This window comes from Mytilus edulis, chromosome 5 (genome assembly GCF_963676685.1).
Source record: "Mytilus edulis chromosome 5, xbMytEdul2.2, whole genome shotgun sequence".
Classification (NCBI taxonomy): domain Eukaryota; kingdom Metazoa; phylum Mollusca; class Bivalvia; order Mytilida; family Mytilidae; genus Mytilus; species Mytilus edulis.
The window spans coordinates 65,666,438-65,691,825 of NC_092348.1; the positions used below are offsets into that span (position 1 = coordinate 65,666,438).

The window sequence follows — 25,388 nt, forward strand, 5'->3', positions numbered from 1 at the left end:
TGGTCCGGTCCGTTAATAACCAAACGGGTATATACTCATAATGTCCGACCGTACGCTTATGGTCGAAACTTATGAGAATACCGATATGGTCAAAATTATACGAGTATTTATTCTACATAACTGGCATGCATTGCAAACTTTCAGAATATGCAGAGGCTACGATAAAATACCGGACAAAAAACGAAACACACAGTTCACAAAGCAATAATAGTTATCAAAGGTACCAGGCTTATAATTTAGTACGCCATACGCTCGTTTCGTCTTCAAAAGACTCATCAGTGACGTTCAGATCAAAATAGTTAAAAAAAAAAACCAAACAGCTATAAAGTTGAAGAGCATTGAGGACCAAAAATTCTCAAAACCATTGGTGGCCTTCGTCTGCTCTTTGGTCGGGTTGTTGTTGCTTTGACACATTCCCCATTTCCTTTCTCAATTTTAATCTTTTGCTAACAGTAAATTTATAAAAATGACTACTAGTATATAATTGATATTCATGTCAACACCGAAGTGCTGACTACTGGGCTAGTAATACCCTCGGGTACAAAACGTCCACGTGCACTAGCAGTGGCATTGACCCAGTGGTGTAAATAGTTATCAAAGATACCAGGCGAATAATTTAGTACGCCAGTCGCGCGTTTCGTCTACATAAGACTCATAAGTGACGCTCTGATAAAAAATATTAAAAAGCCAAACAATTATAAAGTTGAAGAGCATTGAGGACCAAACATTCAAAAATATTGTGCCAAATACGGCTGAGGTAATCTATGCCTGGGATAAGACAATCCTTAGTATTTTGAATAATTTAAGCTTTTGCTAACAGTTAATTTATAAAATTGACCGTATAATTGATGTTAATGTCAAACCTATGTGCTGACTACTTGGCTAGTGATAACCTTGGTAACGAAACGTCCATTAGAAGTGGCATTAACGCAGTGGTGTAAATAGTTCTTAAGGTACCAGGCGTATAATTTAGTACGCTAGACGCACGTTTTGTCTACATAGTACTCATCAGTGACGCTCAGATCAAAATAGTTAAAAGCAAAACAACATAAAGTTAAAGAGCATTAAGGACCAAACACTTTCACTATAATGCTGTTGTTAAATATCTAAAAATAATAATAATAAAAGACGATTTCTTTAAATGCAATTAAAAATACTAAGATTTAATTTCATTTAAAATGTCAAAATATATTATTACGCTATCGAATGTATTCGACACGCTATTTCAAAATTAAAAATATTGATCAATCCATGATATAAAATATAAAGAAGATACTGCATAAACGCTAAGACGAATTCCTTGTAGTCAGTAAGGTAAAAAGTAAAATGTTTTTATGTTCTTTTGATCATAGTGTTGTTATTTTAATTTGTTATTTTGATTTGGCACCATCAGAACAGTCTCTTATTGATATGATGAAGCATTATTTGCATACCTCACGGAAAGCGGACTGTCCTGTAACAACTTCACAACAAGGTAAGAAAAAAAAGTAGAAAAATATACAAACCAAGGAAACAAACAAAAAAGTATAACGAAAAACCGAATTCCAAGGTAAATTTTTAAAGGAGAAGTCCAATAAAAATCAAATTATGGAAGACGTGAAAAACAACTGCTATATTGATTAAACAGAGATTAGGAGAACTCCAAAAGAACTAAGCTTTTCTAGTAATTCATCTTCAATACGGTTTCATACTGTAAATTAATGCTTTGCTTTGTATATTTTAGATATTGGTGTGACCTATGTGAGATGGGGGAAGAAAACTTGTCCTGAAAAATCGGACATCGTGTATACAGGTATGTTTTTTTCATAATTATCATTATTTTACGTACATCAGAGAATACCTACACATTGAAAAAAGTGGTAGACTGTAAAGGACAGTTTAACCTGCTTACTACAGTTTTCTTTTCTTTTCATAACATATAGTTCTGTACGTTTGAAGTAACTGTTTACCATAATGTACACTAATATACATTTTAGGTATATCAAAAATCTTATGTTTTGTATCATCAGTTTTTTGTAGAATTAACAATTCAACACATATGATAATAGGCCTAGCATTTACCGAAAAATTATATTTCGTTGTTTCAGTTGAATTTCAATATCTAACATAATCTGAAACACAGTTGTAAAGTCGAACTTAAAAGCCCCTACTATTTGAATGTTAATACATTGAAAATGTAAAACATTGGTTTCCGATATCTTTGTCATTGTAGCGTACAGATAAGTAATTGGAATAATAAAATTTGGTATTTGAAATAAGACAATCTTAAATTTCTCCAGGGCAGGTTGGAGGTAACTATTATACTAACAAAGGAGGAGGTTCCAACTACCTCTGTTTACCCAGTGATCCTAAAAATGGTAAAGCATACTCCTATAGTAATGATGGACTATATGGTGCCGAGTACCAGATAAATTCCAGCAATAATCCATCCGGGTTTCCTGCAAGTTTGTATGACAAAGAGGTTCCATGTTCTGTTTGCAGGCGGAAGGGGAAAGTTTCTGTTTTAATGATAGCAGGTAGTTTTGTTATGTGTTTTGATCATTACTCAAGTAATATACTTAGTCACCTATATTGTAACATTGTATTGTTGACTCTGAGGCTTAATTTGAACATGCGTTTGAATTCAAATTCTTCAAATATTGAATTGTTCTGAGTTACTGCAATGATAAAGTCGAGGTACAAATGAATATATATATATATATATATATATATATATAGTATAAATGTTGTTATATAGAAATTGCATACATTGTTTATGTTATATCTATATGTGTTGCTTTTTATCTTAATAAGGAAGAAAGGAGTACAGTGGTTTCTTGGTGAGTGAACACAATAGTTTTAACTCTAAAGACTTTATCTGTATGGACGGAGACGCAGAACCATTGGACAATCGGTCCTCCAACGAAGACGGTGCCTTGTTTTATCCTGTCAGAGCAAAATGTGGTAGCCTGAGATGTCCCCCATACAAAGATAACACTGAAGTTTTTTTGTGCCGTTTGTACAAAATAAATATGAAATAATGGTCACTTTTCTTTTTTAACTTACTTGATATGTAAAGTTTCGAATACAAGGTATTCAACAGTCCTCAAATTTAACGTCTCACGTCATAAAACGGTTCTATATCTTTTGATATGTATATATATATATATATATATGTATATAAGTTTATGTTTGTCGGTTTGTTGATTTTGTGGATAACAAGTAGTGATTCTTTTGTTTATGAGATGTTGTTGGACAGGCGTATCATGTTGTTTTTATCATAGTGTAGCTTTTACCCTTGTGTGATATGTAATGCTGTAAAAATAACTATCCCTAATATACAATAATGGATTTAATATTACTAATCGTTTTGCTTTACTTTTTCTATTATTTTGAATTCATACTAATGACTTAATCATGAACATAACACTTCATACATTGAGTGTATCGGAAGCGCCTAATTATTTAATCTTCATCAAGAACACTAGAAGGATAAAACAAACATTTTATTAATCATGTCAGTACCGAAGCACTGACTACTGAGCAGATGGAACCATCGCGGAATTATATTCAACCACCAGTGGTATCGACCCAGAGCTAGTAATCCAACTTCTGCACAATTTTTATATCTGAACAGTGAACAAATAGATGGTGTTCTTCTTTGTTTGCAATCCTTTGAGAAATTAAGAGGTCAATGTGATCCCCCATTACCATTCGGTATCATGTAACAAGCGCTCTGTCGTCCATTAATACCTTTCGTCCGAGTATTCGAAACAAAAGGTTTAATAACTTTAATAGCCCTTGCTTGATTTAAATGAAATTTAAACAAATAGAAGATCCAGGAATGAAAAAGAAGCTTATTGCATTTGGAGTCAATAGGTTAAGGATTTTACAAAAAATTACTTTGGAAAAACTTCGAATGGTTATTTAGTTTCTCTTGCCTGATTGGATTTAAGGTAATTCAGACGGAAATAAAAGGAAGTGGAAAGAAGGTTAAAGATTTTGTTTAGTCGATGTTCAAATGATATGGTCTTTCTTACTTATAGAAATAGTTGGAAAAATGGTTTCCGGATGGTCATTTGATCTTTTCTTGCAAGTCTTGAATTAAACAAACAAAGACGGAGGCTATAAGAAATTGAGAACAGCCTACTGATTTTTTTAATCAGCACATGTCAAATATCAAGGTCACTGTTACTTAAATAGAAATGTTGATGTCTTAATGGTATTTAACCCTGAATTGTAGCAATATTCATTCAGATGCAAATGAGCAATACTAGTACATTGTTATTGTCTCCAAAGGCAAACTTTTATTTTGAAACCTTGAAATACAAATGTTTCCAAATGGATTTGCAGTATTTGGAGCACTATTTTGCAGTGCTTATTTACTTGTTTGTCATATTAGGTTTTTAACTCAGCATAGATACCAGTCTTTGAATTTTGCACGCCGGACTAGCGTTTCATATACATTAGACCCACCAGTGACGCATTGAATAAAAAAAATTTAAAGGCAAATAACGTTCAAAGTCGAAGGGCATTAAGGAACCTAAATCCTGAAATTTTTTTCCCCTAAACACAGTTTATGTTAAAAATAAAATTACAAAATTACTGAAATTCATTTAAAACACAAAACGGAAATTCTTACATATGACACAAATGGGAGACAACAGTCATATTTATGACTTGGTACAAACATTTCCTCTGGTAAATTAAACCTAGTTTTGAAGCTAGCAAAACCTCTCATTGTAATGACAACGATGTGTGAACAAAACTCACAAGATATAATAGGTACAAATGTAAAAAACAAGGGTAAAAATGTCAACATTGTGTTATTATCTTAATCACTATAAAAATATACAATTAAGTCAACAAAGAAAAACAAAACGAATATTAGCTGTAGACCTTCTATAGACAAAGAACATAATAAAAATTGAAGACAAGAATACAAAAAAGTAACCATAGCACAATACCACAATGTCGGGAAGTAAGGGATATAAGCCGATAACAGTCTATTTTGAAAAAAATAATTTCTATGAAATATTGGACAACTGTCCAATATGTTACAAAATGGACTGTTATATTGTAACCCTGATTTTGTTTTTTGTCCATGGATTTATGAGTTTGAACAGCGGTATACTACTGTTGCCTTTATATATGGCTTATATTTTACTTGAGATCTAGAAAATATCCAACAAAAGATGAATGGTACGACGATTTCCAAAAGGGGTCCAGATACAAAAGAGAGTGTTAGAATTGTGCAAATCTGCTAAAACTCTACAAATAATTACCTACGTACGACGGCAGCGACAACGTTTTGTGATAGGTGAACAGCTAATTGCAGGAAAAAACTGGTCATTGTGTATCGGGTTTATGTGGGTACAAGAGGATATGTAATGGGCAGCTGAAAGTTGTAGATAGCGTTTCAGATCAAGACATCTCACTGAAAACGAGCATTGTCAACAAAATTGACGCTATGGGAGACGACCCAAAACTTGAGAATTACCGTGAAATAAGCATGGTTGTTAAGAGGTTGTCGTTTGTTGATGGGGTTTATAAGTGTTTCTGGGTTCTCGTTTTTTATATTTTTAGGTTAGACCGTTATTTTTTCCTGTTTGAAGTACTTTTACACTAGTTATTTTGGAGACCTTAACCTTTTGGAATTTTGGGTCCTCAATGGTCTTCAGCTTTGTATTTATTTGGCTTTTTGAACTGTTTTGATCTGAGCGTCACTGATGAGTCTGATGTAGACGAAACGCTCGTCTGGCGTATGAAATTATAATCCTGGTACTTTTGATAACTATTATAGCTTGTTGTTCGGCGTCAGAAAAGCTCCGTGTTGAAGACGTATTTTTACCTATATTTTTTTACTTTTTACAAACTGTGACTTGGAGTGAGAGTTGTCTCATTGTCACTCATATTATTAAAGTTATTGGACAGTTAACATTATGTTTTTTTAGGTAAATGATAGACCAATCCCTCAAATAAAGAACGAGAACAACAACAGGAAGACTTCACAACAATGTTTCAAGTATGAATACTGGGCCTGGCCAAAAGGATATTTCCAAATAAATTTAACAGTAGTTTTAAGGAATATGCATAGAAAAATAAAAAGAGCACTCTAACACGTAATTAAGATCATATAGGACGTCATTACCTAGAATCTATAGGTGAAGACCATCATGCATTATTTGTGAAAATGGACTGAATATTAATCAACAAGGTCATTGCATCTTCCGATGAACTCTTATAGAAAAAAGGACATTACCATCTTTTCATAACCCAGGTTCATCAACTTCCGGCTCAGACACTGGTCACTTTTATAAAGTCTGAGTAGTTCCTGCAAGCTGCAATAGAATGGGTTAGGAAATGTATATCCCACTTGTAGGTTAATATGTAAAGAAGATGTTATATGCTTGTCAAATAAACAACTGTCCACAAGAGATCTAATGACTAAAAAATTAACAACTATATGTCATCGTAAGTCCTTCAACAATTAGCAAAGCCCATATCGCATTGCCAGGTTTAAAAGCTGCGAAATGAAAAATGTAAATTAATTCAAACAAGAAAACTAACGGCATATTGTATAAAAAAAATAATGAACGAAAAATATGAAATATAACATCAAACGGCAACCAATGAATAACAAGTGCATTTCCTCTACGATGGGCCAAGTTACTATTTCAAAATTTAAACCATCTCGTATCATTAAGTCCTGAGCAAAAGAACGACGGGATTTGTCACCAGAATCTAGAAGGAAAACTAAATTGATCTATCTACGTGATGCTCCGTTCCTGAAGCTGGTCACCAAGCGTTCATAGATAACAACATTAATTTACAATGTACATAATAAAAATTTGTTTTTTTCAGTTAATCGATGTTTGAATTGTGTTATTTACATTTATTGTCATTATCTTTGTCCTTATATTGTAATCCTTAAATATTTCAAAAGAATTTATTCTAACCTTATTTGTCTGGCATTATTTTTAAATATAAAATTTCTAAATTGTGTATTGACGGGGTGTCCTCGTCGAGGTCCGCGTTTTTAAAAATCAGCTGTTTTAATCACATGATTTGTTTTGTACGAATGAAATATACAAGTGCTCTCATGGAGGTCCGCGTTCAAGAAACAATAACAAAGATGGCGACCTCCATGCGTCTGAAATTTTTTGTAACCCCAAATAGTTTAAGGTGAAATCACGACTTATTACAATAGTTATAGGCATGTACTAAACTCATAAATATGGGCGCTCGGTAAGAACAACTTGGCAACATTCCAACAACAACTTTTTGTGTTGACCGCAATTTGGCAAAATTTATAAATTATTGCAAACAATTTCTATTTTGCAAACCATGCATTATACATTATTATGTACTCACATGTATAGACAAATCCGGCAGTAGGTCATTTGAAATATTTCAGTAATAACTTCTTTACAATGAAGGATAAAGGTAATCCGGGAACGCATTTACTTCCAATTCCATGCCGAGGGTGTGTTCTATTAGTTTGTTCAATCATTTTCCCCTTATTTTTCATTCTATTAGATGAAACAAAATTACATAAACTGTAGTTTTCAAAATTCTCAAGCTAAAAAGAAAAGAACCGGAGAGCATAGTATGACTTTGTTTTCCTTAATATTGAATGGCAGTACAGGGAATCACCTTTGTGGGGTTCAACTTGGGGGGTTTATTTATTTCAAAAATATTTTTTTTCACTTATTACATTTTTGTATGCATAAGATTTGTTGTGTTTAAGTTGAACTTGTCAGTGTCAGGGAATAGGGATAAAAAAACTATTTGCTTTCATGCGGCACAACTTGAATATGCCTGTGAATTTGATATATTGATTAAATTTGTCTTCATATCTTTTATTGACAATTATTATTTATTAAAGCAATTGATTTATTTTACTACATATACATGTCTTTATGCATATATACAACTTAGGTTAATATTCTAGTACTATGGCAGTTACTATAGGGGCTCTGAATTGCAGGGGACTGTCAGAAGGAGTAAAACGCAGAGATATTTTTGATAGATGTAATAAAAAATATGATATAACTATTTTATGTGATACACATTGTACGAAAGAAAGAGAAAATAAATGGAGAGATGAATGGGGATATCAAGCCTATTTTTGCTCGTTCACTGGACACAGCAGGGGAGTTGCTATACTTCTAAATAACAAATTCAAAGTTACTGTTCATAAAGAATATAAACATAAAGAGGGAAACTATTTAATTTTGGATATGACCATTCATGAGTATCGAATAACTTTAGCTGGTATATATGGCCCAAATAATGATAATCCAAGTTTTTTCTCAGAAGTACAGGAGGTAATCTCAAATATTCAAAATTCTTCAATAATTATGGCAGGAGACTGGAATGTAGTTCAAGATTATGAAATTGATACACTTAATTATAAAACAAAAAATAATGTCAAAGCACACACTAAATTGATAGAAATAAAGAACTCCTTAGACTTGGTAGATGTTTGGAGAGCAAATAACCCAGACAAGAAAAGATATACATGGAGAGGCCCAGAACATAAACAAAGTCGTTTAGACTATTTTTTGATATCCACTGATTTTGAATCATTAGTAAATAAATCTGATATAGATACTAGCTATCGATCTGACCATTCTCCTGTTTCTCTCAGTTTAAAATTTTATAACCAAGAAAGGGGGAGGGGTACTTGGAAATTCAATAATAGCTTACTACATGATACTTATTATGTGGCTGAGATTAAAAAGTGTATATCAGACACTGTTAATCAATATAACCTTTCAAATACAAATACTGGGGAAGAAACAGAATTATCTGTAAACCCCCATATATTTTGGGAGTTATTAAAATGTACAATAAGAGGGAAAACTATCTCTTATACTTCATATCTAAAAAAAAAAGTCAAAGGGAAGAATCTGAACTTGAACAACAATTAAACATTTCACAAAATAGATATGCCCTACACCCAGATCAGGAACTAAAAACTGAAATTCAAAACATAGAGGAGAGCCTAAAAACATTAAGAGAAAAAAAAATAAATGGAATAATTGCAAGAGCAAAAGCAAAATGGGAAGCAGAAGGGGAAAAATGTACAAACTACTTTTGCAATTTAGAAAAAAGACATTATAATGAAAAAATTATTCCTAAAGTTATCAACGAAAATGGAGAGGAAATCTCTGATCAATTCAAAATATTGGAAGAACAGAGAAAATTTTATCAAAATTTATACTCATCTAAAAATGCATTTTGTAAAACGGAACATGAAAATATATTTTTCAATAAAAATAACTCTTTTCTCAATTGTTTATCGGAAGAACAAATGTTAGAAGCTGAGGGAAAATTATCAACTCAAGAATGTCTGAATGCCTTAAAAAACATGAAAAACAATAAATCACCAGGGGTAGATGGGTATACAGCAGAGTTTTATAAATTTTTCTGGAATGACCTTAAGTTATATTTACTTAATTCCTTTAATTATAGCTTTGAAGAAGGCTCTTTATCAATTTCGCAAAGACAAGGCATTGTTACATGCATCCCAAAAGAAGGGAAATCTAAGTTTTATTTAAAAAACTGGCGACCTATCACCCTTTTAAATGTTGATATGAAAATATGTTCCGCATCCATCGCAAATAGAATTAAACCTTTGCTCAAACATATTATTAGTGAAACACAGTTAGGATTTATTAAAGGTAGATACATCGGGGAATGTACAAGACTTATTTTTGACTTAATAGAAAGAACTGAAGAAGAAAATATACCTGGACTTCTACTTCTTTTAGACTTTGAAAAAGCATTTGATACTCTTGAATGGTCATTCATAAATAAAGCACTTGAATTCTTAGGTTTTGGTCCTGATTTCTGTAATTGGGTAAAATCTTTATATTTTAATATCGAAAGTTGTATCATAAATAATGGTCATTGCTCTAGTTTCTTTAATATAGAAAGAGGGGTTCGTCAAGGGGATCCTTTATCCCCTTATCTTTTTATACTGGCTTTGGAACTTATGAGTGCAGCAATGAAAAATAACCCAGATATTAATGGTATTAAGATAGATAACTCTGAATATTTGCTTAGTCAGTATGCAGATGACTCAACCTTAACTTTGGATGATGATGAAAAATCGTTAGAACAATCTCTATATATTTTAGAAAAATTCTCTGAGTGTTCTGGTTTACGAGCAAACTTAGAAAAAACTGAAGCCATTTGGATTGGGTCAAAAGCGCATTCAAAAGAAATATTTCACCAAGGAGAAAGATTAAACTGGAATCAGACAGGGAAATTTAAACTCTTAGGTATAAACTATGATCTATTTGCTGTCGACAAGACTGCCTATAATTTCAAAGAGAAAATTGAAAAGATAAACTCATTATTAAATACTTGGATTTACCAAGATCTTACATACCTAGGAAAAATAACAGTCATAAAGTCTTTAGCATTGCCAATTCTCATTCAGTCATTAACAATATTGCCAAATCCCTCTTTTGAAAATTTTAAGAAAATTGAAAATATTTTTTTTAAGTTTCTATGGAATGGCAAACCAGATAAAATCAAAAGAAATGTACTAATTGGATCATATGATACTGGAGGACTAAAGATGCCTCATATTGAATCCTTCTGTTATTCATTAAAAATGACATGGATCTATAAATTATTAGACCCTTTCAATCTTTCTCCTTGGAAAATTCTTTTTAATGATAAGTATAGAAAATATGGGGCAGATAAAATATGGATGATGAATAAGGATAGTATTGAACAAATTTCAATATATTTTAATATATTTTGGAAGGACATCCTTCTAAATTGGGCTAAACTGAGGAATGCTTCCCATGACCATAATGATTTAATGGGCCAACCTATTTGGTTTAATAAACTTTTAAAAATTGATAATAAAACTATTTTTTATGAAAAATGGTGTGAGGCAGGAATATTTTTTGTCAATGATTTACTGAATGAGAACAATGAATTTCTCTCTTTTAATCAATTTAAAGAAACATATGATATCGATACAAATTTTCTTCAATTCTATGGTATATATCATATGATCCCAAGTAGTTGGAAGGACCAGATCAAAAACTGTGAAAAGAAAATCAACATTACTTGCGATAATTTAGACTTTTTGAAAACAAATCAGAAATCATGCCCATATTTTTATAAATTATTTTTGGCTGCTTATCATAAAAACCCCACAAAATCACAAAATAAATGGAAAGAAATTTTGCATATGGAAATAGCTCACTGGGATCTTTTCTATATGCATCCTTTCAAGTGTTCTTTGAGTAATAAAATGATAATTTTTCAATACAAAATTCTGCAAAGAACTTTAAGCACAAATAATCTGCTATATAAGTGTAAACTTAAAGAAACACAACTATGCAGTTTTTGCAATGAGACAAAAGAAACAATAGAACATATTTTTTGGGAATGTTACATTGTCAAAAACTTTTGGTTTCAACTAGTTGATACACTACATTCAAATTGCAATTATGAGCTTCTGATATCAAAACAAAACATTCTCTTGGGATCAGATATTATAGATATCTCAGGAAATTTTTTCACTGTTCTCATGAAGTACTATATTTATTCTTGTAGATTGAACTCACTGTTACCTTGTGTTAAGATTGCACTAAAGAAATTGAAAAATTATTACATTGTTGAAAAACTATCTTCCACTTTTCACAGTTCTCCTGCAATAGGTGAAAAAATAGAAAAAAATGGGAACCATTTCAACAACTAATTTTATGATACAAGAAAGATAACTCATACTTAACTGAAAATAAATGTGTAACACAACTTGATGCACATCACAATTGGACAGTGATTAGTGTGCATCAAATAGATATTATATATATGTATGTATGGAAGAATTAAATATGTGTTACTATGTTATGATAATATGAGTTGAAATACTGGTTGGTTTTTGTTTTTTGTTATGTGATTTCCAGATATTGTTAGAGTATGCCACTATATATATTATGATATGAGTACATGTATGAATAGAATGATTAGATTGCATAAATAATAATTATAATCGTTTAATACCAATTTAATCATTTATGAATATAAGTCAATGATTTTTTATATTTATTTTATTTTATTTATTTTTTGTTTGTTTGTTTTTTGTACTTTTTGTTTTTGTATTGTTCTTTTTTTTGTTTGTTTTTAGTTTAGTTTTTTGTATTTTTGTATTTTTTTTTTGGGGGGGGGGGGTTTATTTGGTATAGGGAGGGGGATGTTTATAAGCACTGACACTGACAGGTCAAAATGAATAAACTTGTATTGTATTCTTCTTTATAAAAAAAAATGCATATAGATATTGTATGAGATGAAGAAATACCAAATAAAGAATTATAAAAAAAAAAGTCCTGAGCAAAAAATTCCTAGGCATTTCGACAAATTCAAAATTTTGTTAACAGTTAATTCATAATTATAATCATATCAAAGATAGTTCGTGTTAACTTACACGTGCTGTCTACTGGGCCTCAACCAGAATCTACATCGACAAAGTAGCTGCTAATAAACGTTTTATTGATACCAGTAAAGTTATTGATAATTATGACCAGATAAAATGTGATTTATGTCAACACAGCCTTTATCAGCAAAAATACCAAGCCAGCTGATATTCGTGCGCACTATCAAATAATAAAATGGCGTTTAATTTTTATTGACAATTTGTCTTTGGTTGAGAATTATGAACATAATGAATAAGCTAGTATAACTACGTTTACGCGCGCATTTCATAACGCGGATGGACATAAACACGCGATGTTGCTGAACTGATACATGACATCATATGTTTTCGAGTATCAAGTACTGCCTATGGTAGTGTGGAACAAATATGAGGTAGTAAGATCAAGGGAAACATGTACAGATTGCCGATAATAAGTAGTAATAAGTTACAGAGAATATCTCAAATTTCACTTATTGTTGACCATTTGATGTATAGCTGTGTAATGATGATAAAAACTATTATATTAACTAGTTGACCTACGTTTTAAACTATAAGATTTAATATTGTTATGACCAATGAATTGTTTTACTTAGTTAACTGGACTTTTGACCTTAAAAAGTGGAATATGCTTCGTTATTATAATTTTATAATTGTATTTGGAAGCAACCATTTCTAAATAATTTTAAAATCGTTGTAAAAGTTCAGGCCTAGTTACATACTTTACGCTTGTAATAAGGAATGGCGAGTTTTTTGTTTCATTTCATACAGTCCAGTTCTGGGTTTTTTTGTTCATTGACCATACATGCCGCTGATCACTTGTGCAACTCCGGCTTCAATAATGTTCAAAGTGTTTTCACAAATATGATTCCAGAAAGATCTCCGCGTTTTTGGGCAAAATTTCAAATGTACTTCTAAGTCCTAAAAACATTGGATCTCAAAGGGAAAATTTAATAGCGATAAAATAAAATACTTACACTCGTATAAGACTTTAATTTTTCTTTATCATTATTGAGAAAATTGCTAAATATTTCCATACATATTGTTACAATTCTTTTAAAGATAGTATGCATTTGCTTCGAATATTTAATTTTGATGAAGGGGTTTTCCTTGTAGATTTTAAGGTGATATCTTGAACATAATATTTTATTTTCGTTTTACCTAACAACGGCAACTGGTAATTACACAAAATATGTAAATAACGGTGTCCTTTATATTTTGTCATAACTTCTAATTGGTTTAAAGTTTAGAATGTGAAGTTTCTGACCAGGTAAGAGTTGTTTCTTTTGATATTTTGAAAAAATAGAAAAAGAGGATAATAATAAAAAAAAAAGCAAATATCTACCTACAATCAAACCATGCATTGTTTACGGATACACATGTATTAAATATTGTTAAGAATGTCATCAATTCAAAATTCCACTTATATTTGGCATTATAGCTCATCAAGTACCTCAGTATATTTACATATTTGGCCTTAACAATTTGTATTCTAACCGTTCTTAATGAGATAAATCCAAAAAAAGTGCTTGGGACGCACCAAAATTATAAATTATCAATTTCAAATAACTCATTCATTACGTTTACAATTAAAAAAAAATAAGAGGCCTGCCTTTTTCAAAAAAGATAAGATATTTAAATATGTTTAGAATCGGACTTCTTTTGAATTGAGTTTTACTGTGCGTATTGTTGTGTGTTTGTTTTGCTACAATGGCTAGGGGAATAGGGGAGGGTTGGGATCTCCAAAAACATGCTTAACCCCGTTTCATTTTTGCGCCTGTACCAAGTCAGGAGCCTCTGGCCTTTGTAAGTTTTGTATGATTTTTAGTTTCTTATGTATATTTCGGAGTTTAGTATGATGTCCTTTATCACTGAACTAGTATACATTTTTGTTTAAGGGCCAGCTGAAGCATGCCTCCAGATACGGGGTTGCATTGAAGACCCATTGGTGGCCTTCGGCTGTTGTCTGCTCTTTGGTCGGGTTGTTGTCTCTTCGACACATTTCCCATTTCCTTTCTCAAAGTTCTCATCAATTTGGAATTTCTACTATATGTAAGCTCGTGAAAAATATACATTCGATCGACTTATACTATTATCATACATATTTGAATGTCTCATTTCCCTTTTAAAAATCAGACCTAATGAAATGTTCATCATGTGTCACTACATGCTAGGACCATTGCGGCCGAATGTTGTAACAAGTAGTTGTAAGTTCTTACTGAGGGATTTGTATTATCAAATCAGTGTGTAAAGGCGATTTTATGGGTGAAAAATAACTATATTATAAAATGGTTAGTATATGAGGTTTTTGTTTATGTATATATCATAAAAGCCCTTTTTGAAATTTAAAGATATATTTTCAGGATAAATAACAAGGACGAGACAGTTACAGCGTGTTAAAAAGATGATAGTCTCAATAGATCTGTAAAGAGAATTTGCTAATCAATAAATTATTCTTGGAAATAGTTCACCTTTAACACACAAAAAAACATGAAATTAAAAAAAACTGTTGCAGAACTTGCATCAATATAGATTTGAATGTAACATCTGTTCAGGTATTGATATAGCGTGTAGGAATTTACATTTTTTCCGATTACATTCAAGTTTAAGATAAAGTTTCATGTTGGCATCGATAATGTTGGATCAAGAATTTCCCTCTTAAAGTTTTACATTGTTATTTTCTTTTTTATTCGTCAATGTGAAGGTGTCATTTTATAAAAATAGAAAAGTAAACATAATCTGCCTTGATATAAGCTGATCGTGTAAACAATTAATGCAAATGATGAAGGATATCCTACTCTTGAGATGCAATAAAAGATACGAGTTATTTGCAAATCACAAATGTGATGCATGTGTATTTCACAGCTACTTTCAAAATAATGAATTTGATCGAATTCCTTCAAATTGCATTTTGTTATTTTGGTTTTTTTCACTCACCTTTTCAGTGTAAAATCAAAATCAGGATGGGAAATGAATTAGATTAATTATTCTAGCACTGTTCTCTAGATATTACATGAGGATAAACACTCTGTGATTGATAGCCAGATTCTGTTAACAAAAACCACAGAGTGAAAGACTATCGCAACAATAAAATAAATGTTTCCGCCTTTACACCTCTTTCTCCTGTTCAATTTCTTTTTTTTTCAGTTCAATTTCAAACTTACTAAAAACTTTTCATTAAACTGACAATAGTAATCTATCTGGTTAAGGCATGTATTTAATTTGTTATCTTCTCTAGAAGATCAAGGAGCCAGGTTGAATGTGAATAAATTACAACTCTTTTTTTTTTAATTTAATGCATCCTCTGCACTAAAATATGTAATCATAGTTTGCAGTATTCTATTTTTATTGTTTGCCTACCAAAATGCACCCTAAATAAGAAAACTAGCAATCTAAAAGTGTTTCAGTCTTATTGTGTTTATTTTGATTTCAATGTGTACATTTTTTTTTAAATATCACAGAGGTCTATCAGATCAACAATAATTGTGAAAAGTATTTAGCATTGCTATATTTATCGGCAACAATATACCTTAGATGCTAATGTTTCGAGGACTTCCTGGATTAAATATCTTTTATCCTTATATTGGGGTATTACAGGGATAATCTGTAAGATATTGTTCTGCAGCAAGCGTCTTTATACTTGGTATTTTCATTAGACGCGCATTTTGTCAACAAAAGCCTCATCAATGACGCTCGAAAATTTAAAAGTCAAAATTACCACTATTTTTTTTAATTTATTAAGTGATAGAAGGAACCCTTTTTTATTTTATTTTTTCTGCCCGAACATAATAGCTCCAGACCTCAATTGAACTGAATAAAAATCATGCCATTTGGCTTCATCATATAAAAATCAAGCACAATTCCTACCATTATGGGTTCAGTGTTATACCATCATAAAATATATGAAAATAATAAAACCCGTATAATATTGTCTAATGTTTGAACATAGTGAATTAAGGAATAAATAATATTAAGATTAGAATTACAAGTTTTGAAGAAAGATAATTTTACATAAATGCTATCTTCCAACGTACTGGTCAATTACTTGTTTGTCCCGATGGTATTACCAGCTCAGTAGTCAGTACTTCGGTCCTGATATGATTTCTAACAAATCTTTGCCAAAAAAAGAGCTGATTTAACTTGATTCCACTGTTTTGCTTTTAATTTGATGCATCCTCCACACTATAATATGTAATCATAGTTTGCAGTATTCTATTTTTATTGTTTGTCTATCAAAATGCACCCTAAATAAGAAAATTAGCAATCTAAAAGTGTTTCAGTCTAATTGGTTTTATTTTAATTTCAGTGTGTACATTTTTTTAAATATCGCAGAGGTTTATCAGATCAACAAAAATTGTGAAAATTTTCTAGCATTGATATATTTATCGGCAACATTATACCTTAGATGATGTTGTTTCGAGGACTTCCTGGATTAGATATATTTTATCCTTATATTGGGGTTTTACAGGGATAATCTGCAAGAGATTGTTCTGCAGCAAGGGACTTCAATAGCGTCTTTATACTTGGTATTTTCATTAGACGCGCATTTTGTCAACAAAAGCCTCATCAATGACGCTCGAAAATTTAAAAGTCAAAATTACCACTAAATTTTTTATTTATAAAGTGATAGGAGGAACATTTTTTATTTTATTTATTCTGTCCTAACATAACAGCTCCAGACCTCAATTGAACTGAATAAAAATTATGCCATTTGGCTTCATCATATAAAAATCAAGCACAATTCCTACCATTATGGGTTCAGTGTCACACCATCATAAAATATATGAAAATAATAAAACCCGTATAATATTATCTAATGATAGAACATAGTGAATTAAGGAACAAATAATATTAAAATTAGAATACAAGTTTTGAAGAAAGATGATTTTACATAATTGCTATCTTCCAACGTACTGGTAAAAAAAAGTAAAATTACAAAAATACTGAACTCAGAGGAAAATCAATTCGGAAAGTCCATAATCACATGGCAAAATCAAATAACAAAACGCATCAAAAACGAATAGACAAGAACTGTCATATTCCTGACTTGGTACAGGCATTTTCAAATGTAGAAAATGGTGGATTTTACTTGTTTGTCCCGATGGTATTACCAGCTCAGTAGTCAGTACTTCGGTCCTGACATGATTTCTAACAAATCTTTGCCAAAAAAGGAGCGAAAGAAACCAGATTTAACTTGATTCCACTCTTTTTCTTTTAATTTGATGCATCCTCCACACTATAATATGTAATCATAGTTTGCAGTATTCTATTTGTATTGCTTGCCTATCAAAATGCACCCTAAATAAGAAAATTAGCAATCTAAAAGTGTTTCAGTCTAATTGTTTTTATTTAAATTTCAGTGTGTACATTTTTTTAAATATCGCAGAGGTCTATCAGATCTACAAAAATTGTGAAAATTTTCTAGCATTGATATATTTATCGGCAACATTATACCTTAGATGCTGTTGTTTCGAGGACTTCCCTGATTAGATATCTTTATATTGGTTTTTTTAGAGCTAATCTTGAAGAGATTGTTCTGCCATAAGGGAATTCAATGGAGTTATCATGAATATCAGGCTTGGCATTTTCTTCGCTAGACGCGCATTTTGTCAACAAAAGACTCATTATTGACGCTTGAAACTTAAACCTGATTTATGGCAGTAAACGTGAGGCAGTCTTAAATTTTTGCCATGCATTGATGAAAGATATAGTTTTTCCTTTATATCAGATCAAAGAATAGCATAATTAGGAAATTGTCAGTTACGATATACTAAAAAGACCTACAATGGAATATAATAGAACATTGGGTTGTATTCCAAAGTATTTTACGAATGATCGTTTTCCAATTAAGAGTCTGAAATTGTAAAAGTTATCCCTAAAGAGAATAGATTAAATGTATGAACAGATACAAAAGATGTATCGTAACAGATATATACTTATGTATAACTTTTATAAAAATAGCTTTTAAGGGAGAGAACGGGTTGTAGAATTCAGAGTTTAATTAGATACATGTTTCAACAATGAGTTATATATTAATGGCATGTTAGAACTATATGTTCTTCATAACTGTTGTCATAACAGGTATAGAACAACTAATGCAAGCCCGGTCGGAAAGAACATACATGAAAAATATATATATATCAAAAACAATGGTTCTTACGCATATCTGTGTCTTTGTCAGTAGGTGAAATATTTAGTAGTTTTTGGTATCAAATAATTTATAACAGGAGGGCTCATTTGCCATGTTGTTCAGATCAGAAGTACCTGTTTTTGTTCTATCAATCATCTGGGGACCAGTACGCTCTTATATGCAATTAAATGTATGTGGAATAATCAGCACAAGTAAAATTAAAATTGAGAATGGAAATGGGGAATGTTTCAAAGAGACATCAACCCGACCAAAGAGCAAACAATAGCCGAAGCCCAACAAGGGGTCTTCAATTCAACGAGTAACTCCCGCACCCGGAGGCGTTCCTCAGATGTCCCCATCACAAAAATTAAACTAGTTCAGTGGTAATAGACGTCATACTAAGGTATAGTGTTGACATTAAATTACTGCCACTGTATTCAAACTTAAGACAAAGTAGCCATTAACTTGTAGAACTTAACATAAAAAAGCAATGGGGCTTTGAATCAAATATATATAAAATGCAAGGTTGAAAAAATATATACTTATTCTCTGAAATTTATAGAATCAAGTGAAATGTAATTTGATTTGAAATAATATATTGTTACGCTATCGTATTCATTCTTCACGCCATATCTACATTAAAAAAACCTTGATCAATCCATTATATAAGATAAAATGAAGGTACTGCATCAAGACATGATAAAATTTTCTGGAAGCCATAAAGATATAATGAAATACGTACTTATGTTATTTTACTCATTTCGTTGTTATATTTAGGGTTATTTTATTATATTATGTGAATACTACTACCCAATTTTCAGAATGTTCTCATACAGCTTTGCCACTGTCATTGTTGCCTTGGTAGTCAGTGCCTATGAACATGATTTTGTACAAAATACAGCCTGACACCATCAGACCAATCTCTTAATGATATGATGAAGCACTACTTGCATACCTCAAGGAAAGCGGACTGTCCTGTAGCACCGGCACAACAGGGTAAGTATATGGTGTCAGTACAAATACATCTATAAAATGGTTTCAGATTACCAACTTTTGACCAAAGTTTATATTGTTTTGCGACTGGTAACCGACAATATGGTTGGACATTCAAACTCCATACAGCTTGATCGTTAAGGTCATACTTCCTTTTCTCTACAATAAAGCGTAGCCAGATGTCCACACTGATTCGGAGTTTGGTTGGACATCGTGGTACCAAGTAAAATAAGTGCGACGTACAAGTGTTAATCTAGATTTCATTCGATTCAATTCGTTGGGAAAATAAACTGCTTAAATTTTCTTTACACGACAAGATATTCGGCAAACAGTAAACCTTCTTTACAAATTACACCGATTATATGTTTGATTTTACTTATTTTGGTTCCTCTTACTTGACTGAGTACCAGAATGTCTTACTACAGGAAATGTAACCTATTGAAATATTATAAAATCCGGAGTCAAATTCAAAGGCTACCAATCAACGGCCATATCTCTAAAACAGAGAATCGCAGAACTCCAAAAGGACAAAAAACGTTAGTGTCGAGGTAAGACTCTCCTGTTATGCGTGTACCAACCGTCGTGCAAACTTTAAAAAATGACAATAAAAACATTAATTTTTCATTCTAATGACACGATTCAATTATCATCTTTTTATTTCTCTAATTTTAAAATTTATGAAAACGAGTATTTAACTGAGTATTCAAAGGTTCCGTACAGACCTCTTTGCATTTAATCATAATTGTAAACAACAGATAGCCTATGACAAACACTTTAAAGGTACTAGTAAGCCGTGCAGTATTTTCAGCAACATATATTGGTTACAACGGTCGAATCATCTTTTTGAATGTTTCATACTGTAAATTAACGTTTTGCTGTGTATTTTTAAGATATTGGGGTGACATATGTAAGATGGGGGAAGAAAACTTGTCCTGAAAATTCGGACACTGTGTATACGGGTATGTGTTTTTTTTTATTATAATTATTTTTAGTCAATTGGAGTTAGAAAGTTCCTACATATGGATTAAACGGTTATGCAGTAACAGACAGTTTAACTCATTTACTACTGTCCTTTTTCTTCTTTGATAAATATGTGATAAATATATAATTGTGTGCTTGTGAATTAAATTGTTTACCCATATATATCTATGTACATTTTAGAAATGATAAAAATCTTGTTATGTTTTATCTCATTAGTTTGCTGTCCTTATTACAATTACAACAAATTTTATAACATATAATCAAGTTCTACTGCAGTGAGCATTGTATTCGTTGAAAAATCATTTCTTTTGTATCAATATGTTTCCGATTTAAATTGAATCTAAGGATATGACATGGCTGTGATCCCGATAAGGTAAATGTTTTTAAAAGAGACTTTTTAAAAATAAAACCATTTGCTATTGTTTGCGTGACAATTCATAACACATATTTAAAGTCGGACTTGAAGTCAGCTATTGGCAACTAAATACTTAAAATTAGTTTGCGATATCTTTGTCATTGTTACGTACAAGTAAACAATCTGAATAACACCATTGATTTATAACCATCAACTTATTCAGGACAGGCTGGAGGTAACTATTTTGGTAACAAAGGAGGAGGTTCAAACTACCTCTGTTTACCCAGTGATCCCGAAAATGGTGATGCATACTCATATGGAAATGATGGGATATATGGTGCCGAGTATATAATTAATTCCGGCACTAAACCGTCCGGTTTACCTGGTAGTTTGTTCCACAAAGAGGTCTCGTGTGCTGTGTGTAGGCGGAAAGAAAATGTTTCTGTTTTAATGATAGCAGGTAGTTTTGTTATAACCATGTATTTAGATCATTACTTAAAAACTAAAAGAAATATGTACAAAAAAAAAACATTAAACTTTTCACTTAGATCGTTACATGATATTTTTGACAATAAGGGTCAACATGAACCATGAATTGAAAGCAGGAGGAAACACAAGAAAATGCTACATTAAAATGTTTGACAACTGTTTTGCTGAGTTGGCAATCGATGGTTTGTGCAGAAAATCAGATAAATATGACTGTCATTATTTAACAAATATCTAGTATGTTGGTGTTTGATGAATTCTACCTTGTTTAAAACACTATACCTGATGTAGCTATATACAAAACAAAGCGATTGTCATATATTCAATGGAAACTTCAATGTTTAGTCAATTAGATATTAATTTGGTTTTATTTTTATTCTCGACAGGGTCTTTCAATGTAAAATAGTAGTTCAGAAATCAATTTGCATATATATAAAATAATTTGACATTAACAGATTCGATTTATTCATATTCATAATTCAATTTATGTATAATAAAAAGAAATATTTTGTAGAAATACAGAATAGTAATCGTATTTATGATAGTATAGCGCGATCAATGTATAGAATCATTTCATAACAGCGGGACAATCGTAATAATTTTGTTGGTGATAATACTGAATGATTAAAACCTTGTTGTTTGTCATCAGCTATCAATAGCAGTGAGTATACGCTCACTCAGCCTGTTAGAGGCCTGCCAATGGGGATATAAATAAAATACAATAAAGTAAAGTACATGCAGGTCCACGAGAAGAAAAAAAAGTTTAAGCTAATCAACACACAAAGTTTTGTCCTTTGTTAGTATTATTTGATTCAGGCGTATTGATTCTTTGGCGACCCAACATTTTTTATGTCTATATCATGTACGGTATGACAAGTGGATGTTCACCTAATCTGACCAAGTAAGTTGATAACATAAGTGCGCCAAGCAATGGTCTTGTCCACGCTGTTAAAAAAATGATTCTATATAGAATTCGATTGACATATATGAGAATGAACATACTTTTGACAATGACACGCCAACATCATCAACTAAAACGATTGTTTACATAAAAATAACATAGCATAATGTTCAATAATTTAAAATAAGTAACCCACAAACGACAGTCAATTCTTAAAGTTACCACATACAATGGGAGCTGAACAAAATATGATCATTCATACAGGTATCCATTTATACTAATTACCGTACGCTTATGATCGAATTAAATTGATATTATCATTGGCATAAACAAACTGGTATGCGATACCAATCAGGCGCGTTAAAAGTAGCGTGCAAATACACCAGCTTTTAAATCATATGGGCTATTTTTGAAATTGACTGTATAGTTTAAACATAAAATACTTTGTCTAATTTGAAACACGCAGACAAAATTTGTTATATCGATGCAGTTTAAGCCACACTAACTAATTAAGAAGGGGCAAGGTTAAGGGATGATTTTGTACTGTTTTCGTGTCATTATCCCATTTTCGTTCTCTTACGTATTCTATATGTTTTTAGCGTTCTATTGTTTGTCGTCAGATGCCATAATTTAATAGAACGAAATTCATAACAGTGTAGCCACAGCAATTGATTGGCGTTCCTTACTATCTCATTGAATGGGACAGATAGGGTGAACGATAGGGTTAAAACGTTCTTTACTTGTGTTTTTTTTTTGACAATCAATTTTCTTAATATGATATTGCATGTTCTTTCAGAAAAAAATGACTTAAACGGCTTTAAAAGTTACAATGCATGTGTTGATTGATTATCTTTTTTCGGACGTCAAGGCGATTTAACAATTGCGGTTGTCGAATTATTTCATCTTTTACTTTTATCTGTTTTAAATTTTATTTTAGAACAAATGCATTATTTACTTTCAAATGTTGCAAATACAAAATATATAGACAAAAAATACATCGGCCCTGTCTTTTTCGCACTTGCAAGTTATTGGATAGTAAGAAAGCTATTTGGATTAAATCTTGTGAAATTTGCATTTACGTTATTAGTAAAATGTACAATTCGTTCTGCTATACTGATACTATACTAAGTCTTGTGAATAAAACCGTGGCAACAGAAACGTTTTCAACTTAATTTTTTTAAAACCCAGTTTAAATAGTAATGGACGACTTCGTACATTTTATGATCGCAAATAAAATTTGTATAATTATATTATTCTGTGCATTGCTGTTAGTCTATTCATGGTTTGCTTTTGTTGTAGATTTGCCGTCTTTCTATGGGTGATTGTTTGTTATTGACATCAAGCTTACTTGCAAATAATTTAAAACCAAGACTTGCATTATGAAAATGTCCAAACAAATCATGCTTTTCTTTTTTTTAAAACATACATCACATCCGTAGATAAGGACTAAAATTCGTAAGGTCTTAAATTTCAACTTCGCGAATGACTAAAGCAATATTGCGAACCCTTTTCCAATTTCCATACGATATCCGTGTTTTTTTTTTTTGCTCAACTTTCGTGTTTGTCATGCCAAGACCTTTTGCAGCTTTCATGCTATGCAGTGTGTGTTTTGCTTAGTGTTGAATGTGATACGGGGATCTACAGTTTGCTAACGTCTGTTTGTCCCTGGAACGAATTTTCTGATTGTCTATCACACCACATATTTTTATTTTTATATGCAGGTATATCTTTAATAAAAATACGAATTGAATTGTCAAAGAGACAACAACCCGACTAAAGAACAGAACACAGCCCGTATCTAGGAAATTGCTATAAATATATTTATTTCAGGTAAATAGTATTAGGCCATACTCAAGTTATAAATATTGTCAACTTTTGCAACCGGTTTATATGTTTCTATAATGCACCGTTCTTCTTTTTTTGGGCCTCGACTTTACCATTGGACAGACAATTTGTTTTTCGACTATTTTGAAAATATACATTGCTTGCGCCTGTCCCAAGTCAGGTTCATCTGGCCTTTGATAGTATTGTATGTTTATTAATTCTAGTTCATTTATTTGTTAAGGAGTTAGGTATGACGTGCATTTTCACTGAATTAGACTGATACACATTTTATTGTAGTTTTTCTCTATCGCTCGGGTAAGAATAATCACGAATATAATTCCTACCCATGTTGAAACCACAATTAGGTATTGCTTGCATCAATTATTTCTTTAAACTACCAGCTTTGTTTTGTCTGTCTTGGATTTATTTGTCATTAATAAATACAAAAATATAAACTACACAGTGCAACTTCCAACAAGAATGCAACAAGAAAATTTATTTTAAAAATACGGCCAAAGTCAAAATTTGCTCGCAGCGGCAAAATTCAAGTTTGATTTTTATTTGAAATAAAATAATTGTAATAATCTACACAACGTTACTTTTTCCAATATAAACATTCGAATTATTTTGTTTTTTGTTTTGTTTTCATTAATTTACAACATTTTCTAAAAGACCACATTGTGACTTTGAAATTAAGTAGACCATAAAAGCGATGTTCTATATCTATTTAGTTTAATTTAGTTATTTTGTGTCATGAATTGGTATCGATGCCATCTCGTATGGTTTTAAATATGAATAAAGGGTTAGTCAGGTTGTCGTTTACTTCAATAAGACACCAAAAAAAAAAAAAAAACGTAAAAAACAATAAAAAAGGTGCTCCATTCATTCTTCAACAAAAGAATACATCACAAGAATATAAGATTTGCAAGAAAAATTTCAAATTCGTGTAAAGTTGTGTTGGACTTGAGATTTTAGACAAGTTTTTATGTATCGGAATGGGTCACAAACAAACGCTTTCGACGACACTATGAATTTGATTCTATATATTCACAAGCTGTATTAGTAAATATCATTTAAACCATATTTTCATAAAAGCATCGTGAAAATATTATTGGACGTGAATTGTCAGCCAATAGACAATAAACTGTGACCCTAAAAGAACTATGGACCAAAGCGAACCTTTATGAATTTACCAGCTAGCTTTAACCGAATGAGAAACAAAACAGCAGTTAAAGAAAAAAGTCGTTTATGAATTTTAGAAGACTTGGTTGAAAAATCGTAAAATACAAGACCA

General features: G+C 31.3%; 2 protein-coding genes across 2 annotated transcripts in view; both read left to right on the forward strand.

Annotated features, from left to right (window-relative positions):
- LOC139524314 (uncharacterized) overlaps positions 1–25,388 on the forward strand; it is a 102,144-nt gene that overhangs the window by 11,604 nt on the left and 65,152 nt on the right. The gene's annotated exons all lie outside the window — the stretch shown is intronic.
- LOC139522607 (uncharacterized) lies at positions 1,388–3,020 on the forward strand. The gene is made up of 4 exons (XM_071316073.1): positions 1,388–1,474; positions 1,724–1,792; positions 2,280–2,516; positions 2,794–3,020. Exons 1-4 carry the CDS (start codon positions 1,411–1,413, stop codon positions 3,018–3,020), a joined length of 597 nt encoding a protein of 198 aa, XP_071172174.1. The 5' UTR covers positions 1,388–1,410.